General features: G+C 42.0%; 1 protein-coding gene across 1 annotated transcript; it reads right to left on the bottom strand.

Annotated features, from left to right (window-relative positions):
• Window positions 1–11528: 11528 nt before the first annotated feature.
• Window positions 11529–13814, bottom strand: LOC139436065 (uncharacterized). Its single transcript, XM_071207253.1, has 2 exons — window positions 13272–13814; window positions 11529–11975 (listed from the first exon to the last, which is right to left on the bottom strand). Exons 1-2 carry the CDS (start codon window positions 13731–13733, stop codon window positions 11571–11573), a joined length of 867 nt encoding a protein of 288 aa, XP_071063354.1. The 5' UTR covers window positions 13734–13814; the 3' UTR covers window positions 11529–11570.
• Between the last annotated feature and the right edge of the window lie 5950 nt (window positions 13815–19764).

Raw genomic sequence — 19764 nt, 5'->3', positions numbered from 1 at the left:
ATGTTAATGGTATGTTGGATAACACCCAATAAATGCCACACACTTTGTGTTTCTTTTTTGAAGTCCCCAACGGATTACAAACTTCAAAATCATCAATGTATAAGCCAAGAGCAATTCCTAATTCTTCAGTGAGAAGTTTGTTTTCTTTAAAGTATTCACCATCTTGAAATGAACTGTAATGACCTTCCCGTCTTCCCGTTGACTTCTGTAATGATTGAAGAATCTCAGTTATTTCAAACAACTTACTTAACAGCTCTAAAATAGGAACATAAACAAATGGGTTTTTTCTTGTACATTTAGCACATACTCGACTGGTTCAATGACTGTAAAGTTATTTTTATAAAATGACTGCCTTTTACGCTCTGTGCCCAAAGGTCCCTGTCTTGAAAGAAATGTCAGTGGGTTTAAAGATTGTATTTCATCAGACAATTCTGTAACAACAGAGGCATCAACTACACAGTTATTTCCCTCCAAAACCTTCTGTGTAATTTCTTTGATATTTTGATCAGCAAGTTCTCCAATGTCAAATAACTCATCAATTACTTCCTGTATTGCTGAATTAGAAACATGTAAAATGGTTTGTATGCGGAGGAATAAGGATGCAAACTTATTTTTAATGGTCTCTCTATTTTCAAGAAGACCTTCAGCAGCAGGTAGAGAATCATATGAAGGTGATGCCTCAGTATCAGAAACAGAATCCTCCCTGATTACAGTATTTGTATGTCCATGCTGTACACAAAGCCCTGGTCTAAGAATATTTAGGGTGGAACATTTATGATAGCGGCTTCTATGAGCAGTAAAGGTTGATAGTATACTCGACTTGAATGAGCAGTCTACGAATGGACATTTAACTGTTTCCCTGTTCCTCAAATGAGTCTTTAAATGAGCAAAATATGTGTTAATGTCACTAGGCTCTGAGAATGAACACAAATCACAGCATAATTTTGAAACACATTTGTTAGCTTCTTTAACATGTTCTTTGAAATGTTTTTTATGTAAAGCTTGGGTTTGAAAGCTGTTCAAACAGTCTTCATAAATACAGACAAGGCCTGAACACCTTCGATGATGTCCATGACGCTGTTTATAATGCTGAATTATTCTTCCTTGCCAATTGGAGGAGAACGTACAAAACTTACATTTCCACTTCATGAACTGGACATGCTCGTTCACACCTGTAACACAAAATAAATGCACGTTATTTACCTTGATATTGACCTTCCACAAATATATTGGTATCAGCATTTATGTTTTCATATCAGCAGAGATGAAAAAAATGGCTAAAAAAATTACAATAAAGACAATTATGCTCGGGGTGATTCAAATGTACGTTTCAGTGTTCAGGTTACATTTTTAATAGCAGTTGCCCCCTATCTCTTCAAATCATACCACAGCAGTAGCGAGTTTCATGCAGCAGAGCGGTCAAAGATGTCACTGTTTGTTGTGTTTTTAATATTACGTTATTATACAGGGCCGCCCCTCCCTATACGCAGATCACGCAGAAGCAGACTGAGGTGAGGCAAAATGTGGCTCATTTTGCGGAGGGAGCCTCATCTGAAGCGCACCTACAGCGCGCCACAGTTTCGCCGCTGTGATGGCCCCTACACAGCTGAGCTTGGGGAGTCAACGCGAGCAACGCGAGCAACGCGACCAACAACCAACCACATGAATGTCCCGCCCCGGACATACAAAGCAAAGCATTCATGCTACATCCATGCTGGCTAAATATACTGTCTATGCTTGCTCGCTGTCCATTCAAACGAAGTACACTGGATATAAACTCCCCAAACAAGCGAAAACCTACCAGTTTCACCCACTGTCTCTGCCACCTCCCCCCATGCCTGGCTCCTCCGGTTTGTATCCCTGTATGTAAAGAGGGACTGGTCATAGAGTACCGGGTGATTCCCTACCACCACGATCATTTTCTCCTCCTTTTGTTGACATATGGGAAATAACTGCGGTCTGGCTCTCCCAACATACACCCGGTTTGATTGGCTAGTGCTTGTACTGTCAGATTTACATACGAGGGATTTGATTGGCTGACGCCTCTGTCAAGGCGGCAAAAGTAGAACATTGCCCAACTTTTGCAGCGAGCACCGCGAGAGAAGCTACGCTTTGCTCCCACAATGCAGTTCGGCGAATCGTGACGTCACCCCATTCAAAGTGAATGGGCAGAAGCGTTGAAGCGGCAACGCACGCCGCCGTGTGTAGGGGCTGTGAGGCTCCACTAGCCCCCCTGACTTCCCGTGTACCTGCTGCTATCCCTCTCTCTACGCTCCACCCAGCTCCCGATGCTCTCTCATCTGCTCTTGGATGCCCACTAAGGGTGTAACGGTACACGTACCCGTACCGAAATTATTCGGTAACGGGCCCTTCGGTTCGGTACATGTGTGTACCGAAGTGTACCGAACGAATATAACGTTAAACGTAAAAAATTGAGAACGTGATCAACTTCTTGGAAGTAATCTCAGGTGCTGCGTCGCAGCATTCAGAGTAATTTGCTCCCATTGTGTTCAACGTGTCATAGAGCGAGCAAGTCATTTTATTGGACGAGCTGGTCAGAGGGATGCGTTCAAACGTAGTCAGTAATTTCAGGAACTGTCGAAATGGCGAACGCAGATAAAGTTGAGCTCGAAAATCCTCCAGCATCATTGAAGTCTCCGGTTTGGGAACATTTTGGTTTCGCAGTTACGTACAAGGATGACGGACAAAGACAGGTGGACCGAACCAAAGCTGTTTGTCGGCATTGTTCAACTAAAATTGGTTAGTGTGCAAGTTTGATGTATTCCCAGCCGCGTGGCTGGGAATACATCAAACTTGCACACTCATTTGAAAAGGCATCACCCGAACGTGAATATCACCGGTACCAAAAGACTGAAGTGCAAACCCAACTCCCACTAGCATGTAAGCCTCCACCACTCGCAAAAACTTCAGACCGAGCCAAAGCTATTACAAACGGCAAATATCCTTATGTTGCCATGTTAGCAAAGCGCTACCTGGCTGTATCTGCTACCTCTGTCCCTAGCGAGAGGGTGTTCTCCACAGCAGGAGACATTGCTAGTGCCAGCTGATCTGCCCTTTCAGCAAGCAATGTGGAAAACTACATTTATGAAAATACAATGACAAGCAAGTCATAATGTCAAACTGGCTGCTTAGGTACTAGTACAGTACAGTTCAAATACAGACTATTTCAGTTCATCGAAAAGCTGCACCTTAATGTTTATTTTATTATATTTTATATTTATTTGAGTGAATATTCATAGTTTAATAATAATTAAAAACCCAAAACTAATAGTTTATGTGTTGTGAGTACTAGTACAGTAAAGTTCAAATACAGATTATTTCAGTTCATCGAAATGCTGCACCTTAATGTTTATTTTATTATATTTTGCATTTATTTGAGTGAATACATTATTCACAGTTTAATAATAATTTTTAAAAAATATGTTATGTTTTGTGATAATTGTTTCTGCTGTACCGAAAACGTACCGAACCGAACCGTGACCTAAAAACCGAGGTACGTACCGAACCGAAATGTTTGTGAACCGTTACACCCCTAATGCCCACACACTACGTACATTACGCACCGCACTATTCCCGAAAAAGCTAAGCTACTCTCATGACATTTTGGTATGATACTTAAACTTATAAAGTAATAGTTTGAATATCAGACACACGAAAACCCAAAACAAATGTCGTCTCCGTGTCTCCTCTGCCCTGCCCCCCCCCCCCACACATACACAAACGCAGAGCGGAGAGAAAAAAGGAGACAAGGTAGATCTCCCTCCAAACATTTGAGTTGCCTCCAGGGTCTGCAGCATGCGCCACATTATTACACGTCTTTAAGTGTATACAGTTCATAATAAATTGTATTTTTTACTGGTCAATATTAAACCCAAAGTGCACGCACAGCCATTAAAAGTGACACAGTATGCTCCCTTATCCCTGACTGTGTAGCTAGCTGACAGCGAACATTGCTAATGGCAATTTAAGCTAGCAAACTTACCATTTAATTGTCAAAGCAAACCTAAATGTCGAAGTAAATTAATAACTTTAGTAGCTCATAATTAAAATCAAATATTAACAGTTAAAAACAAACCCATTTGCTTACACTTTAATATTTTTAGCTTTCTATCAATATTAGTAAGCACAACGTCCACAGATAACTTCATACTCTATTTGTTCAAACCGTAGTAGTAGCAGACAAAGAATTAAAGGTTTTGAAATCATTAAAACTTACCTCCTTACTGTCTTGCAGCAGAAATAAAATGCCCTCCGTAACCGTAACGGTCCTAGCCGGTGTTTCAGACAGTAGGGTAACGTATCACTCCGCCTCCGTTGGATCACCGCTGCAGGTTCACAGAGTTCCTCCGCCAGCGGCAGTAGTCCTCTCATTTAGATCAAAAATGTGTCATTAGTCCGAATTAAAACATGACATCTTTAGGATATACCAGTTGATTACATCCATGCTTAAACATTGCATTCAGTTTAGGGAGGAGGTTTTTTTTTTTAAACTCAAATGTGGAAGCATACATTTTGTTCTGTAGCTCTCAAACCTGCCTTCCCGCCTTTTTCTTTTGTTTCTTTTTTCAACTGATAACTTGCTAAGGCAAGTTGAGTCAATGTGACAAAATGTTTAAGTTGTCAAGACAGTGAATAAATGTAAGTTTAACCTTCTAAAACTAGAAAAGCTGAGTTGAAAATCAAAAACTTGTCAGAGCTCTTTGAATTAAAGAGACAATGTAACTTGACATAACTAAATGGGGCTGTGATGTTTTACAGTGTTCTTATTATTACATTATATGCTTATTGTGCTCATGAGATTGCTATGACTATAGAATAAATAGACACAATCACTAGTCCCAGGTTCTGATGGGTTATATACCAACGAGGGAAATAGTCAGAAGAAAGTTTTAGCTTGCAATAGAAAGTAGCAGAAGCCAGATGCAGGCCCTGTAGAAACAAATGAGTTATTGAGGCTATGGCCTTGGCCGCCTGGGTTAGCTCCGCGCCCACGCATAGCTGGGAATCAGTATAACCGAGATCCCACTTTTCTGTAGAAGCTTCATCAAAACAATTACGTATGATGGTGCCAGAGTACACAGCAAATTTCTGGAGTAAAATAATTGGTAGTTAGACAAAAAAGTGTGAAAGGGTTAGATTTTGGGAGTTTATTTCGAATTTAGACCGTTTGAGTTAAGGGATACTCTTGGGCGGAGTAATATTTCGGGGTTCATTCACTGGGTGTTCAGGAACGTGACACAACACTACCCTGGTGTGTATTCACAACTTCTCTGCTGCCGCGACCACGAGGCTTCACTTTGACTCCGTCCCGAGGAAGGTAAGTCCTGTTTTACATCTCAAACTATATTTTCTGTCATTGTAAAGTTAATGTGTTTATTTTCGCTAAAACAAACTTAGCAAGTTTAACTAGCTGCTGAATTGAATGCCCTTGAACATGGACATGATTTAGGCTAATGCAAATGAACTTTATAGTACTCATATCTGTTTATTTTGTGTTAGCTTAAAGTTTAGTTTGTTGTTCTTTCAACACCGAAAATGCCTTTTCCTTTGCATTAAACGTTAGACTGAACGGCTATGACGGTACCGGACGAGTCCCGCGAGCAACATTGAGGGAATGTGGACGAGGTGACTTACTTTCCCGGACATTTGTGTTGAGGTAACAGCTAGCTAGTAACACGACAAAGTAAATGGCGTCTTTATAAGTGTAAGGCGCAACAAAGCACGAAATTAGCTTGTTACTTGTATGGTCTTCGACTTTAACTATCTGCATGACGGGAGGAAAGAAAAATAAAGCAAACGTCCCTTTTCGCTGCGCTACACTCAGACTTAATGCAGGAGACGGGAGCAGAAATGGCGGAATAAAGAGGCTGGTTGAACCAACATTTCCCTCCACCGTGGAGACGACGATTCCCCGTTTCAACGGTGAAAAGAAAACGCGGTTGATTTTCAAATAAAAGAGTAGAAAACAGAGGTCGTTATGGTGCATCTCAGGTGATGTTACAGAGTAATCCAAAACTACTGTTACTAGTAGTGTAACTAATTACTTTCAGCAGTAAATAACGAAGTAAAGTAAGGGATACCTTTTTTTAAAGTAACTGTTAATATCTAACTCATTACTTTTTTCAAATAACTACCCCAAAACTGATCTTAATTGCCCAACCTGATGATGTAGGCTCGCGAATAGGCTACCTTAAAATGCTTATGAAATAATATTACCACATGGCTACCCAAGATCATTTTGTTAATGACAGTCAACATGTTGCTAAAGTAAGAGCGATCTCTTTTTTCCTTAGTTGGCCAATATGTTGCGGAAGGTGAGACGTGGAGGGACAAAAAAATATGTCAAACTGGACGAAGTCCACTTCTCAGACTTCATCAGAGCAGGTAAGTGTTGTCTGTGTTGTTAAATGCATTAAAGGGGTAGTAAAAGTCCTTTATTTAATTAAGTGTCTATTGTTATGCTTCAGTGCAACAGAAGTTTCTCATACCAGAAAACACAATGCTGAAAGTCACCGATGAGCAAGGCATAGAGGTGGATGAGGATGTCTTTCCTGAAGTGGCAACAGTCCAAGACATTTGTTTTGTCATCTACACTGATTATGGTAAGGTGATATTTCTGGGTTTTGTTTTGTTGCAAAAAATGCTATGAGAGATTTGTATTTTCTATGTGTAAAAAACTGATTTTTAATATTCTGTACTAGCCAATAACCAACAGCAATCACATCATTTAGTATTTTCCCTCTCCACAGTAACATCTATGTATCATGTGCATTTCAGACCTCCCACTGGCAGAATCATCCAAAAACATGGATGACTGCTCCAACCTGACAGAATCTGTTGACTGCTCCAACCTGACCGAATGTGTGATACTTACAACATGTGGTAGGTAGGGTTATAGTAAATGTTCATAATGAATAAAAAGTTGTTCTAATAAAATAAAAAGTAGCTCATTGGGCAAGTTGGGATCTTCCGGTAAATTGTAGTTTTTGCACATTGCAACTGGCACATATGTGATTTGGTATAATTGGCCATATGGATAATTTATGTTAATTGTGATCCCCAGATCTTACCAACCTGCAGCAACATGGTGAAGGTCCCTTTTCTCCAAGTTGTACAGATACATTGTCTGTCTCAACCTCAAGCGGCCTAAGCAGTGACACAAGTGATGCTGGATGTGAAAGGATTCAACCTATGAGGGAGAGTACCCGAGCAAGAAATGTAATTGTACTTAAATACACTTTACTCTTTACTTTGCCTGAGATGAAAAGCAAGTTTAAACAAATTTGTGTCATGGAATTGAAGAAGCTTTGTTATTGATGATCGATTTGATCAGTAGTTGGTTACAAATGATCTATTTTGTTAATTGTTTTTTGTTATTTCATATAAATTGGGTTTAGATGGTGGAGCAGGTTCTAACTTCTAAGCCGGCAGGGTTGACTGTGATCAAAGAGTACGACGATACTGGGAGTCTGAAAGATTCCACCAGGCGATTAATGGTGAACATCATTGTAGCTCACATGTGTGAAAAGGAAGGGTAAGAGCCTTGGCTTTAATGGCATGAATTATTCATTTATAAAGGGAAAAATCTTATTGTAAACCAATTATTTTTCTTTTGCAGGAGAGGTGTAAGTAAAGCGACGAAGGAGTTCCATGCACTTGGGATTGTGTCACTTTTCCCATCTCTTAAGGACCCTTACTCAACAAAAGGATATGTGAGTTTTGCATTGTTGCCATTTTTTTCACATTTAGGTTATTTGGTCTTTTGTGTACAAGCAGCAGCATATTTGCATTAGATCTATGAAAAACCTGATATTGTCTGCATTCTAACCAGAAGCGCTCTTTTCTTTTTAGGAACATTTCTATGACATTCAGAGCAACAAAGGTTTTCTCGAGTTGCGTCTCAAGACTGTGCAACCCCAATCCAAACCCACGTCAACGTCAACATTCCATGACAGAGTGGAGCTACAAGGAGGTCCAACATCATCCAGAAGTTTTGGTTCCATAAACGACCTGCAAACAGGAGACGACTGTATGGAAGCCATTTCTCTTCTTCACCACACCACTGACCATGACCTAGTCTTCCAGAAGATGAGAGAAACTTTCCACTATCGTCAACAGATGATCCATGACCAACAGCAATCTGCCAACATACTTCAAATGTTTCCTCGTTTCTTGGACACTAAGGGACTGGTACGTAACACATTTTGCATTTTGAATTCCCTCCTTGAAAAATACTTGGTTTACATTAAATGATTGTAATAATAATCTTACTTTCCTTTTTATTAGATTCTGCAAGATTTCTCATTGATGTTCGGAGCCGAAACTGCATCCAGGTTCCTGGAAAGATGGAACAGCGGTTTTAAAGACAAAGTCCTACGAGAGGCCAGGGACCTTAGAGAGACTCCTCTTCTGAAAAATCAGCTGAAATCTGCGCTGAATGAAGCATCTGACACCGATGAGCCAGGTACTTTCATACAGTCATACTCCATAAGTGTAGTAATATGGTCTTGAATATCAGGATAGGCATCATTTCTGATATTTTCACTAAGAAAAGCACATTAACATTATTTTTCACTACTAATAGGGATGACTTGATGTGATGTCAATTGAACTTTAACGTTCAATTGTACATTCCTGTCTGACAATATCATCTACGTCCTGTATGCTGTGCATCATGCTGTTGTGTATGCGGGGCCATCAGGGACATTATTCAGAAATACCGTTCACAAACAATTATGAAACACTCTCACATAACAGAAACAAAATTATTTAAAAACGACAACTGAATTTAAAAGTTATTCACATACACATATGAAACACTTTCATATACACCTGTAAAATGTGCTCTCAGAAACACGTGTGAAACACTCTCACACACGCATGTGAAATGCTCTCACACACACAAACACACACACACACACACACACACACTTGAAATGCTCTCATACACACATGAAATGCTCTCCCACACATGTTGTGTGGGAGAGCATTTCATGTGTGTATGAGAGCGTTTCCCATGTGTCGATACATGATTTTGGTTTCAGTTATGCGTGTGAGAGTTACATAATTATATGTGAATGGTATTTCTGAATAATGTCCCTGACATCCCCTCATAGTGGTAACCTTGTCCATGACAATGTAGAAATGTGAAGATGATTTCCACTGTCTGCAGAGTGGGACAGCGACATGGCTTCTCTTCTTGTCTTGCTGCATCTTCTCACTCCACAACCAGCTGGAAGGAAGCGGGCCAAGAAAATCAGTGTCAGAGAGGCAATAGATCATCTGGTGATTTTTCACAAGGTTTGTCAAGACAATGCGTTCCAATTCCAAATATTGTGGTTTGTCCAATCATTTAAAAACTAATGGCTTATATGAAAATGCTTTTCATTTTGTTTCAGTCCTGCAAGAGCCTTGAGGATCACCTCATGACCATTGAGGGAACAGGCACTTCAAAGGCACAGGTTTTCAGCTTCTACATCGTATTGGACAAAAAGCTTCTTCCTTGTCAGTCATGTACATCCTTGGGTGCATTTTATGAGCTTTTCAAGTCCCACTTCACTTTTAGTGTGACATATGATGATGCTCTGTCCAGCCTGTACACATTTCTGCAGACTACTCTGTACAATATTGACATTGGCACAACAGTAGAAACTCCAAAAGTCAAAGAGTTAAGAGCAAAGCTCTTGAACAAGCAGTAATTAATTAATGCAGCACAAATGTTTGGATGTTTCCTCTGTGCTTCATCTTTTGATACATCATTACTTTTGATCAAACACCTTAAACTAATTCATGGAATGTATCCTGGTAAAAACTTCAGACTAAATTGTGGGCAAACAGGATGTTGCACCCAGCACTTATTGCTCTTGTTGCTGAACATTATAAACATTGTGTTCTCTTACTCTATCACCAAAGGGATGACTGTGTATTTAAAGCACCTTATCATTGAACACCACCAACTCTTTAAATAACTGTACCCTTCAAACAACCTGATTCCAAAACATCATTTCATGGTCCATTATCCGAGGTGCATTCGGAAAATTGGACCACTTATTCATATTTGGACTATGAGATTCGAAGCGAAACACACATTTTTCAAAGATTGTGTAAAGAACTTCAAGAATTTGACAGTATCACTTGCGAAAAAACACCAGTTTGCATTAGCTTATCATTGGGAATGCTTGACTTTAAAACCAGTTCAGTCTGGTCCAGTTAAAATGTGTGTACTTGAAACACAAGACTATACAGAAGATATATCTGCATATCTCAGAATTGATCCACAAGCCACTGTCAACCTCACAAGCTGGGTAAAGTGTTGTGGGGTTGAATATCGAGTTGGCCTCTTTGTTTGTACACGCACCGATGAAAACATGCCGGTGTTCAGCAAAATAACCTGTATCATTCTTCACAATGGAAAAGTTGTTTTTGTTTTGGTCGAGTATGAAACGTGTTTCCATGACCATTTTCATGCTTTTCAATTAAGTGAAAAAATCCCCAGGAAGATACTGGTCCTTGAAAAAGAAGGATTAAGACATTTCAAACCTTTTGATTCCCAAATGTCATATGGGTGTGATTCACATTTTTATGTTGTGTCAGAGAGTTGTATTATTTAATTTGCCAGTATTGATTGTTTAATGGAATTTGTCCTTTCCATTTGTTCTTTGTACATGTCTGTATATGTTCTGTAATGCAATGTTTTGTACACTGAACCCGTTTGTCTAATGTTTGCACTTAATGCACTGAGTTTATGCAGCTTGAGGATTTCAACACTCGAATGTAAATTGAATGTTCGCTGTAACATGTTTACACTGTTTGTAAAAGCAACAGCACTTTATAAAATGTCCATCACCAATGGATTTTAAGAGTTTTCAAATAAAAGAAACACATTTGTATGAATCAATACGTTGTTTGTAGTCATTTTTATTGATTTTTATTTTAACTCCATGAGTGTTGAATTGTCAGGGACCAAGCAGTAAGACAACAGGACACAGGAGTGGTTTAAATAAACTAGGGTTTTTATTTACCCAAAAATCATATAAATAGCAAGGCCTATAAAAAAGGTCAACAGAAAATACCTCAAAGAAACATAACAGGTGTTAACTCAACAAACGGACCTGCTACAATGAAAAACCCAGGAACCTATATAGTGGCTTGGCCAAACCAAGTTGAACCCAAGGGATAATTAATAGTCACATCATACACAGGACACTGACAAAACCCAAATCCCCCCTTTGACATGGAAGCAGGTGGTTTGTCCCAATCTGTCCCGATTGGCTCCTTGCAGTATTTATGAGCCCTCAGCGCTCGGCCACGCCCTTTGCTGAACCAGGAAGTAACCTCCCCCAATGGACATGGTAACTCAAGAGACAAAGAATGTAATTAATACAAACAAATACTTGTGTTTTAGCTGTGCTAAAATGTTTGAAGTAATGTCAGATTACAATCAAATAAAGAGTTTACCATCTAGAGCAAATGTGTGGTGTTAATTGGCATGTTTTATTGTTGCTGCACTAAAGCAAAACTACTGAAGATGAGGATGCAGTGTAGTTGGTTTACCCTGTGTGGCTGTGGCCATCACACACTCCCCCCCCTTCAAGACTCTCGCTGAAACAGCGAGAGAGGTAGTCAGCTGTGACATTGTCCTTGCCTGGGATGTGCTGAATGTTAAAGCGGAATGGTTGCAGTGCCAGGTACCACCGGGTAATCCTTCCATTGGTATCCTTCATCCGTCCCATCCACTGAAGCGCTTTATGATCAGTCTCCAGGGTGAATTCTCTACCCAGGAGGTAATACCGGAGAGAGTCGAGGGCCCATTTGATAGCCAGTGCCTCCTTTTCCACGGTTGAATACCTGACCTCCCTGGGGAACAGTTTCCGGCTGATGTAGGCCACTGGATGGCGGTTGTCTGATGACCCCTGGAGCAGCACAGCGCCCAGACCCCTATCAGAAGCATCCGTCTGCAAGATAAAATGTTCATCAAAGTTTGGACTGTAAAGAACAGGTTTCTTACTCAATGATCCCTGGATGTCGTGAAAAGCTGCCATGGACTCCTCTGTCCACTGTATCTGATTTGAAGACCGGGATCCAGTCTGGTCTGTGAGTAGAGCTGCCCTGGCAGAGAATTGTGGTACAAAGCGGTGGTAGAAGCCTGCCATGCCCAGAAAAGATCGGAGCTGCTTCCTTGTTTGTGGCACAGGACATGACTCGATGGCCTGAATCTTGCTGACCCGTGGCCGTATCACCCCGCGTCCAATGATGTGGCCCAGGTACTCCGTCTCTGCAGCGGCAAAGACGCACTTCGATGGATTTATAGTCAGCCCCGCAGAGTAGAGGCGATCCAAGACGGTGTGCAGATGTTCCATGTGCTCCTCCCAGGTGGAGCTGTACATGACAATGTCATCCAGATATGCTGCAGCAAAACCAGATAAATCACAAAGTACCTGATCCATAAGCCTCTGGAAGGTCGCTGGAGCACCATGCAGCCCAAATGGCATGACCGTGAACTGGAAAAGACCCAATGGTGTTCTAAAGGCTGTCAGCTCCCTAGACCGCTCAGTCAGTGGAACCTGCCAGTAACCCTTGGAAAGATCTAATGTGGTTAAGTATTTGGCTTTTCCAAGCCGTTCAAGCAGTTCATCGATTCTTGGTGTTGGATAAGAATCAAACAAAGAAATTGAGTTCAGGTACCTAAAATCAATACAAAACCTAAGACTGCCATCCTTCTTTGGCACAAGGACCACTGGGTTGCACCTCTCGCTTTTCGAAATCTCAATGATCCCCAGGGACAGCATCAGATCGACCTCCTTTTTCAGTGACGCCAGCAGGCGTTCCGGAATCCTGTAACTCAGCCGTCTCACAGAAGCACCTTCTCTAACCACAATGTCATGCTCAACAATATCTGTTCTCCTAGGATTCTCCTGAAATAATTCTGACCTACAGATTGTTCTCACCTGAAGCTGTTTGTCTTCTGAGAGGTGGCTGAGGTCATGGCTCACCGTAGCCCCCCCTGGAGATAGGTATTGCTCCTCCACTTCCTCTTCCTCTTGCACATCCCTGATGAGCATCACTCTTGCTTCTTGTTCAGGTCGCGGCACCCACTCTTTCAAGAGATTTATATGTAGTACTCTACTGGAGCGTGGCTTCCCAGGGGTTGATACCTCATATGTTGTGGGCCCGAGTTGCTTCTTGATCTCAAATGGTCCCTGCCACTTTGCCAACAGCTTGCTGTTATCACTTGGGAGGAGAACTAGTACCTTTTGTCCTGGGTTGAAGGATCTTTGCCGAGCTGACCGATCATACCAGGACTTCTGCTGTTGCTGGGCCACTGCCATGTGAGATTGGGCAAGCTGACTCATTTTCTCCAATCGATCTCTCATCTGAACAACATAGGATACAATGTTAACAGAACCCTCCCTCGCCTTGTTTCCCTCCCAAATCTCCCTCAACAGTGAGAGAGGTCCTCGTACTTCATGTCCATACAAAAGTTCAAATGGAGAGAAACCAGTGGAGGCTTGGGGTACTTCCCTATAAGCAAAGAGGAGGTATGGCAGCCACTGGTCCCAGTCTGTGCCACTGTTGTTGACAAACTTCCGTAGCATCTGCTTCAGGGTTTGGTTGAAACGCTCCGTCAATCCATCAGTTTGGGGATGATATGGTGTGGTCCTCAGGCTCCGAATACCCAGCAAGTGATACACCTGTTTCAGCAGAGTGGACATGAAGTTAGTTCCCTGATCAGTTAATATTTCCTGAGGGAAACCTACTCTTGAAAAGAACTGAACCAAACAGAAAGCAACTGATTTTGCTTTTATGGATTTTAATGGAAAAACTTCTGGGTACTTTGTGGCGTAATCTGTTATGACTAGCATGTACCGGTTTCCCCCCTTACTCCTCTCAACAGGACCAACAATGTCCATCCCAAGGCGCTCAAATGGGGTGCCAATGATGGGTAAAGGCTGGAGGGGAGCTCTGGAGGGGGTTCTAGCAGATGTTATTTGGCACTGAGGACAACTTCTGCAGAATTGAGTGACCTCTCTTCGCAGGCCAGGCCAGTGAAAATAGCGTTGGATGCGAGCTATGGTTTTATGCTTACCCAGGTGGCCAGCCCAGGGGATAGAGTGCCCCAAAGAGAGAATGTTGTCTCTAACTGCTTGGGGAACCACTAGCTGCAACACCGACCCCTGCTGACGGTAGAGAATGCCATTTTGCAGAACATACTCGTCTTCATTGAAGTCCAGCTCAGCCCCTGGCTCTTTTTCCTTCGCCGTCTGAAAAAGAGAAACTAGGGATAGATCAGCTTTCTGCATTTCCATGATATTGGCTGGCATTTGAAACTGTAAGGTTACATCTGGCTCAGTGCTGGATGGTGGGTTCACAACTGTGTGTTGGAACTTTTCCTGCCTCCTCTGTCTGCGAGTTTTCCGAGGTCTCCCAGATGTTGCGTCAAGCTCCTGATTGAAAAAAGGTAAAGCACTAAGAGTCTCAGAGTGCTCATTTGGTGATTTTGCCTGTGCTCTAGTAACTACAACATTACATTTTTGGCTTTGCTTCCCCTCCAACAAATCAAACAGCACTGGAAGATCTCGCCCCAGCACCGCTGGATAAGGCAAGTTATCAGCAACCCCAATGTTCAAGAGGTAAGTTTGACCCTCTACTTTTATGTACATGTCAGCTGTTGAATAGCTTTTCTCATCTCCATGCACACAACAGATTGGGATCGTGTCTCTTGTGCTAATAATGTTGGGTGGGACAAACTTCCGGTGTACAAGAGTCTGACTGCTCCCAGAATCCAGCAAGGCCTTGATAATCTGTCCATTAACTTCTATGAGTGTCATCTTAATAGACTGGTCATCCTTACGCACATGCTCAATATGAGGGCGAGGCACAAAGCACATTTGTGTCATTTTGGGGACACATAGGTTTTATATGGCCTTCTATTCCACAGAGATAACAAATTGGCTTTTTACCAATAGGTTTAAATGGGCTGCTAGCTGACTGCTTTTCCCACATGGGAGGCTTACCCACACCGGAGGGTGCCTCCTGATCGTACTGTCGAGCTGGTTTGTGTCGATCCTTTGAACTCCATGAGTTATAGCTCCATTGCTGTCCTTTATTACGGGCAGCAACAAAGACGTCAGCCAGTCCAGCAGCCTCCATCGCCGATCCTGGGTCACGCTCTCGGATCCAGACTTGAAGCTCAGGGGACAACATTCTCAAATATTGCTCTAGTATGATTATTTCAGCAATTTCCTGTATGGATTTACCTTTTGGTTGGATCCATTTCCCATAAAGTTCCTTGAGTCTTACGTACAACTCCTTGGGGCTCTCGTCAGGGTTAAACTCCAAGGAACGAAATCTTTGCCTGTAGGTCTCAGGGTTGATGTCATACTTAGAAAGAATAGCAGATTTTACTTGGTCATAGTCAAGGGAATCATCAATGTCCATATGCACATAAGCACCTCTAGCTTTGCCAGTAAGCAATGGTAACAAGTGAAAAACCCAATCTGCTTTCTGCCACCGGCATGCTATAGCAATCCGTTCAAATGTAATCAGAAAGTGTTCAATGTCATCATTGTCCGTTAATCTTTCCATTCTGGGCTCATGGTGTGTGCGAGACTGACCTGCAAGGTTTGGATGGGCAGCCATGGTAAAAAACTCCGCTTGCACCTGAGGATGGTTGCTGGTGGATGGTAAGACTTCCACCTCTGATGGATCAGGATCTGCGGACAGAGAATCTGGTACTGGAGATGTTCTGGCCTGAACTTCTAACTGCAAAAGCTGAAACTGCTGTCGCATTGTTTCAAACCGCTGTTCCTGTCTTGTAGTTATTTCGCTCTGCTTTGCCGCTTGAGCCTCCGTCTGCCCCATATGAGCCTGAAGCAGGGCCACCAGGTCCGACATGGATGGCTCCTTACCTTCACCCTCAGTGCTTTCTCCCACTCCAGAGGCCCCATTGTCCTCCTCTTCACTACTGGCTTGCTTCTCCTGGACATTTGAAAGGCTTGTCGGTCCTCCCGGTTTCCTTGTAATTCTCCCTCCACGTCCCGGACGCTGCATCTTTTTTTTTCCTTTTTTTAAAAAGAAAAGGTGGGAAAAAAACACCCGTGTCCTCCACTGAATGATCCCACCACTGCCACCAATTGTCAGGGACCAAGCAGTAAGACAACAGGACACAGGAGTGGTTTAAATAAACTAGGGTTTTTATTTACCCAAAAATCATCATATAAATAGCAAGGCCTATAAAAAAGGTCAACAGAAAATACCTCAAAGAAACATAACAGGTGTTAACTCAACAAACGGACCTGCTACAATGAAAAACCCAGGAACCTATATAGTGGCTTGGCCAAACCAAGTTGAACCCAAGGGATAATTAATAGTCACATCATACACAGGACACTGACAAAACCCAAATCCCCCCTTTGACATGGAAGCAGGTGGTTTGTCCCAATCTGTCCCGATTGGCTCCTTGCAGTATTTATGAGCCCTCAGCGCTCGGCCACGCCCTTTGCTGAACCAGGAAGTAACCTCCCCCAATGGACATGGTAACTCAAGAGACAAAGAATGTAATTAATACAAACAAATACTTGTGTTTTAGCTGTGCTAAAATGTTTGAAGTAATGTCAGATTACAATCAAATAAAGAGTTTACCATCTAGAGCAAATGTGTGGTGTTAATTGGCATGTTTTATTGTAGCTGCACTAAAGCAAAACTACTGAAGATGAGGATGCAGTGTAGTTGGTTTACCCTGTGTGGCTGTGGCCATCACATGAATATACACCCTTTCAAGTGTTAACTATTAACACTATTATAGAGTTCACATTAAAATTAACTCTAAAGTGGTAGTTGTATTTAACTGCACTTGGGAGTAGTTTTTGACTCCCACAAGTGTTCAGGTTTAACTCGTGAAAAGGGTTAAAGATTAACTCCAAGAAAAGAGTAACTTTAACTCTGCCGTTGAGTTTATTTGATGGTCTCACATGTACACTCAAATGTAGTTGATTTTAACTCTGAGGGAGTTTATTCAAAAGGCCAGAATTTGCTGTGTAGGGAGGGGCTTCCACAGGCCGGCCGAATGATGATTGGAGGATCGTGTTGCCAAAAGACTCTATCTGAGTCTGTGCACCAACCAAAGAGAACCTAGTCTAAACCATGGTATCTCTTCAGCTAGTCTTGACCAATCATGAATGTACGGGCAACGCCCTGTGTAATAAAATGTATTGTCGCACGAGGTTCGAGGCTCTTGACGGATTTTGTGGTTACAGATTACAGCTTTGCTGCCTGTGATTCCCAAAGACGTGATGAGTCCTTGGCCAAGTAATATATATCTTTTGCTCTCTTTACAATAAATAGTTAAACTTAGAAGTTGTATGTCTTTTCTGGAATTCTGAACCCAACAGTTAACAATACCGTGTAACTGTCACGTTTGAAGGGACGAAATTGTGACGTCTTCACGTCTCCCAGCATGGTAAATCGTCACATGTTCACGTCTTGCCGTGATATCGGGTTGTTCAGAACGCTGCTGCACGTGTCCTCACTAACACTAAAAGAGTGGATCACATCAGTCCGGTTCTGAAATCTCTACATTGGCTTCCAGTCGGCCAAATAATTGATTTTAAAGTACTATTGCTAGTTTTTAAATCATTACATGGTTTTGGACCAAAGTATATTGTTGAACTCCTACATAATTACGAGCCATCAAGGTGCCTCAGGTCTTCTGGGACGGGTCTGCTATCGGTTCCGAGAGTAACAACAAAACATGGAGAGGCAGCATTTAGCTGTTATGCCCCGACAATCTGGAACAAACTACCCAAATCATGCACGTCCGCAGAAACGCTTACTATTTTTAAATCGCGACTAAAAACATATCTCTCAAACTACAGTATGCCTTTTAAACATGTATTGTATACCTGTGGTGTTTATTTTTATTATTTTATTATCTTTGCTTTGTAATGCCTGTTGTAAAATTCCATTATATAATGTGTTTTTACTGTATTTATTCCTAAAAAGTATTTTAATTTGTTTTGTAAAGCACTTTTAATTGTCGCGTACAGAAAAGTGCTATATAAATAAACTTGCCTTGCCCAGCGCCATATAGACTGAGAGTTACGACATCTCCGTTCACTCCAATGGACCACTTTTTTACAGCAATGGCGGATCGTGTTGCCTCTCAATCGTTCCTCGGAAGTTAGCGCCAAGGCTAGCAGAGCTGTGGAGTTGCAGCATAATAGACCGTTCGTGACGGACTTTTAAAGGTAATAAGAAGTTTAAAGATTTATATTGCGGATATTATCAGTCAGACCCGGCGGCAGACATACGTCTCTGGGCGGGCATTTGATTTACCAGGGCGGGCCCACCCCGAAACTTACATTTCCCGGGAAATCTCGAGATTTGTCAAGGGGGGGGGGGGAGGTTTAGGTTGCCATAAGGCTAAACCTAAACCTCAAATAATCCACTGATAAATTGCGATGTTAACAACCTCATGATGACCTCATATGTTTTTAACTTAGGATCAAACCTGTGTTTAGTCTAGAAAAAGGTAAATGTGTGCATTTTATTATAAAGTTGTGTGTATTTACAGACCGTTGCAAAAACTAAGAAGCTTATAAACATCAGTTTTAAAACTAAAAGAGCTTTGAAACACAATGAAAGATGTTTGGAGTTTTATTTGAGTTATTAATTTACATTTTTTGTCTAAGAGATGCTGATTTGAAACCGTTGTTACATACAGTTACGGCACTTCCTGTTTCTGCCGGAGAGAGGGGAGGCCGTCCCAAAGCTTGCTGCTGTGTTTACTCCCTACATCTGACAGGAGGAGCCTCATTGAGCTGCGAGTGTGGCTACAGACGGAGTTCACTCCATCACGGAGGGGTAGGGTCGAGAGAGTGGTTTGGGATTGGGCCTACATCTCTTCGGTTAAAATGTCCGGTCAAAATAATTTCTCTTTAGCGCAATACCGCTTCAGTTGCGCCACTTATGTGACAGACAAGAAGAGTATGTGACAGACAAGAATAGTCCATTTGAATGTCTAACACTTAATGTTGAGAAAGAGATGTCCTGTATGGGTTGATGGTGCGTTGATCTGTTGGTAATGCCTCTGGGTTCCGGTGGGCATGTAAACAAATGCATAATGCTGCGCTATACTTTGTGGCCTCACCCAGTTGCATAGCGACACTTATTGTTTAGGTGTCTTTTAATAAGCAGGTAGTCATATCCTTAGCTAGAACTAGCTGGATCTGATCGATATGGACATAAACGCGAGTGAAGTCTAATCTGACGGGAGAGAGAGATCAGCTGCTGCTGACGAGTCGAGACTCGACACGCAGCTCTGCATGATCACATGCAGCGGTGAGCGGAACAAAACACACACTTCAGGTTAGAATATCACACGTAGCTATTTTAATTACCTCTCAAACTACCTAAACTAGTTATAGATATGTTTAGTTTTACTGTCGGGTCACTCATTACTGGATCCGCGAGCTGCATGATACTGGCATAATAGATTGCCCGATCGGGCAACCAGCAGGTGAGGCTTCATTGCCCGAGCTAAATACTAGATGGCCCCGGGCCATCGGGCAGTCGTTAATGTCGAGCCCTGATACTTATAACCCCCGTTGCCATGCTGGCCGGCAAGTCATCTTCCTCCTCAATGTGTTTAAACACCCTGTGTAATACTGGTACTAACAGTTCCCTAAAAGTAATATAAAACTCTGCTGTTAACCCATCTAACCCGGACTCTTATTTCTACCCAAC

Source organism: Pseudochaenichthys georgianus, chromosome 22 (genome assembly GCF_902827115.2).
Source record: "Pseudochaenichthys georgianus chromosome 22, fPseGeo1.2, whole genome shotgun sequence".
Classification (NCBI taxonomy): domain Eukaryota; kingdom Metazoa; phylum Chordata; class Actinopteri; order Perciformes; family Channichthyidae; genus Pseudochaenichthys; species Pseudochaenichthys georgianus.
Note: the sequence above shows the minus strand (reverse complement) of the source record. Positions and strands in the feature narration are given on the sequence as shown.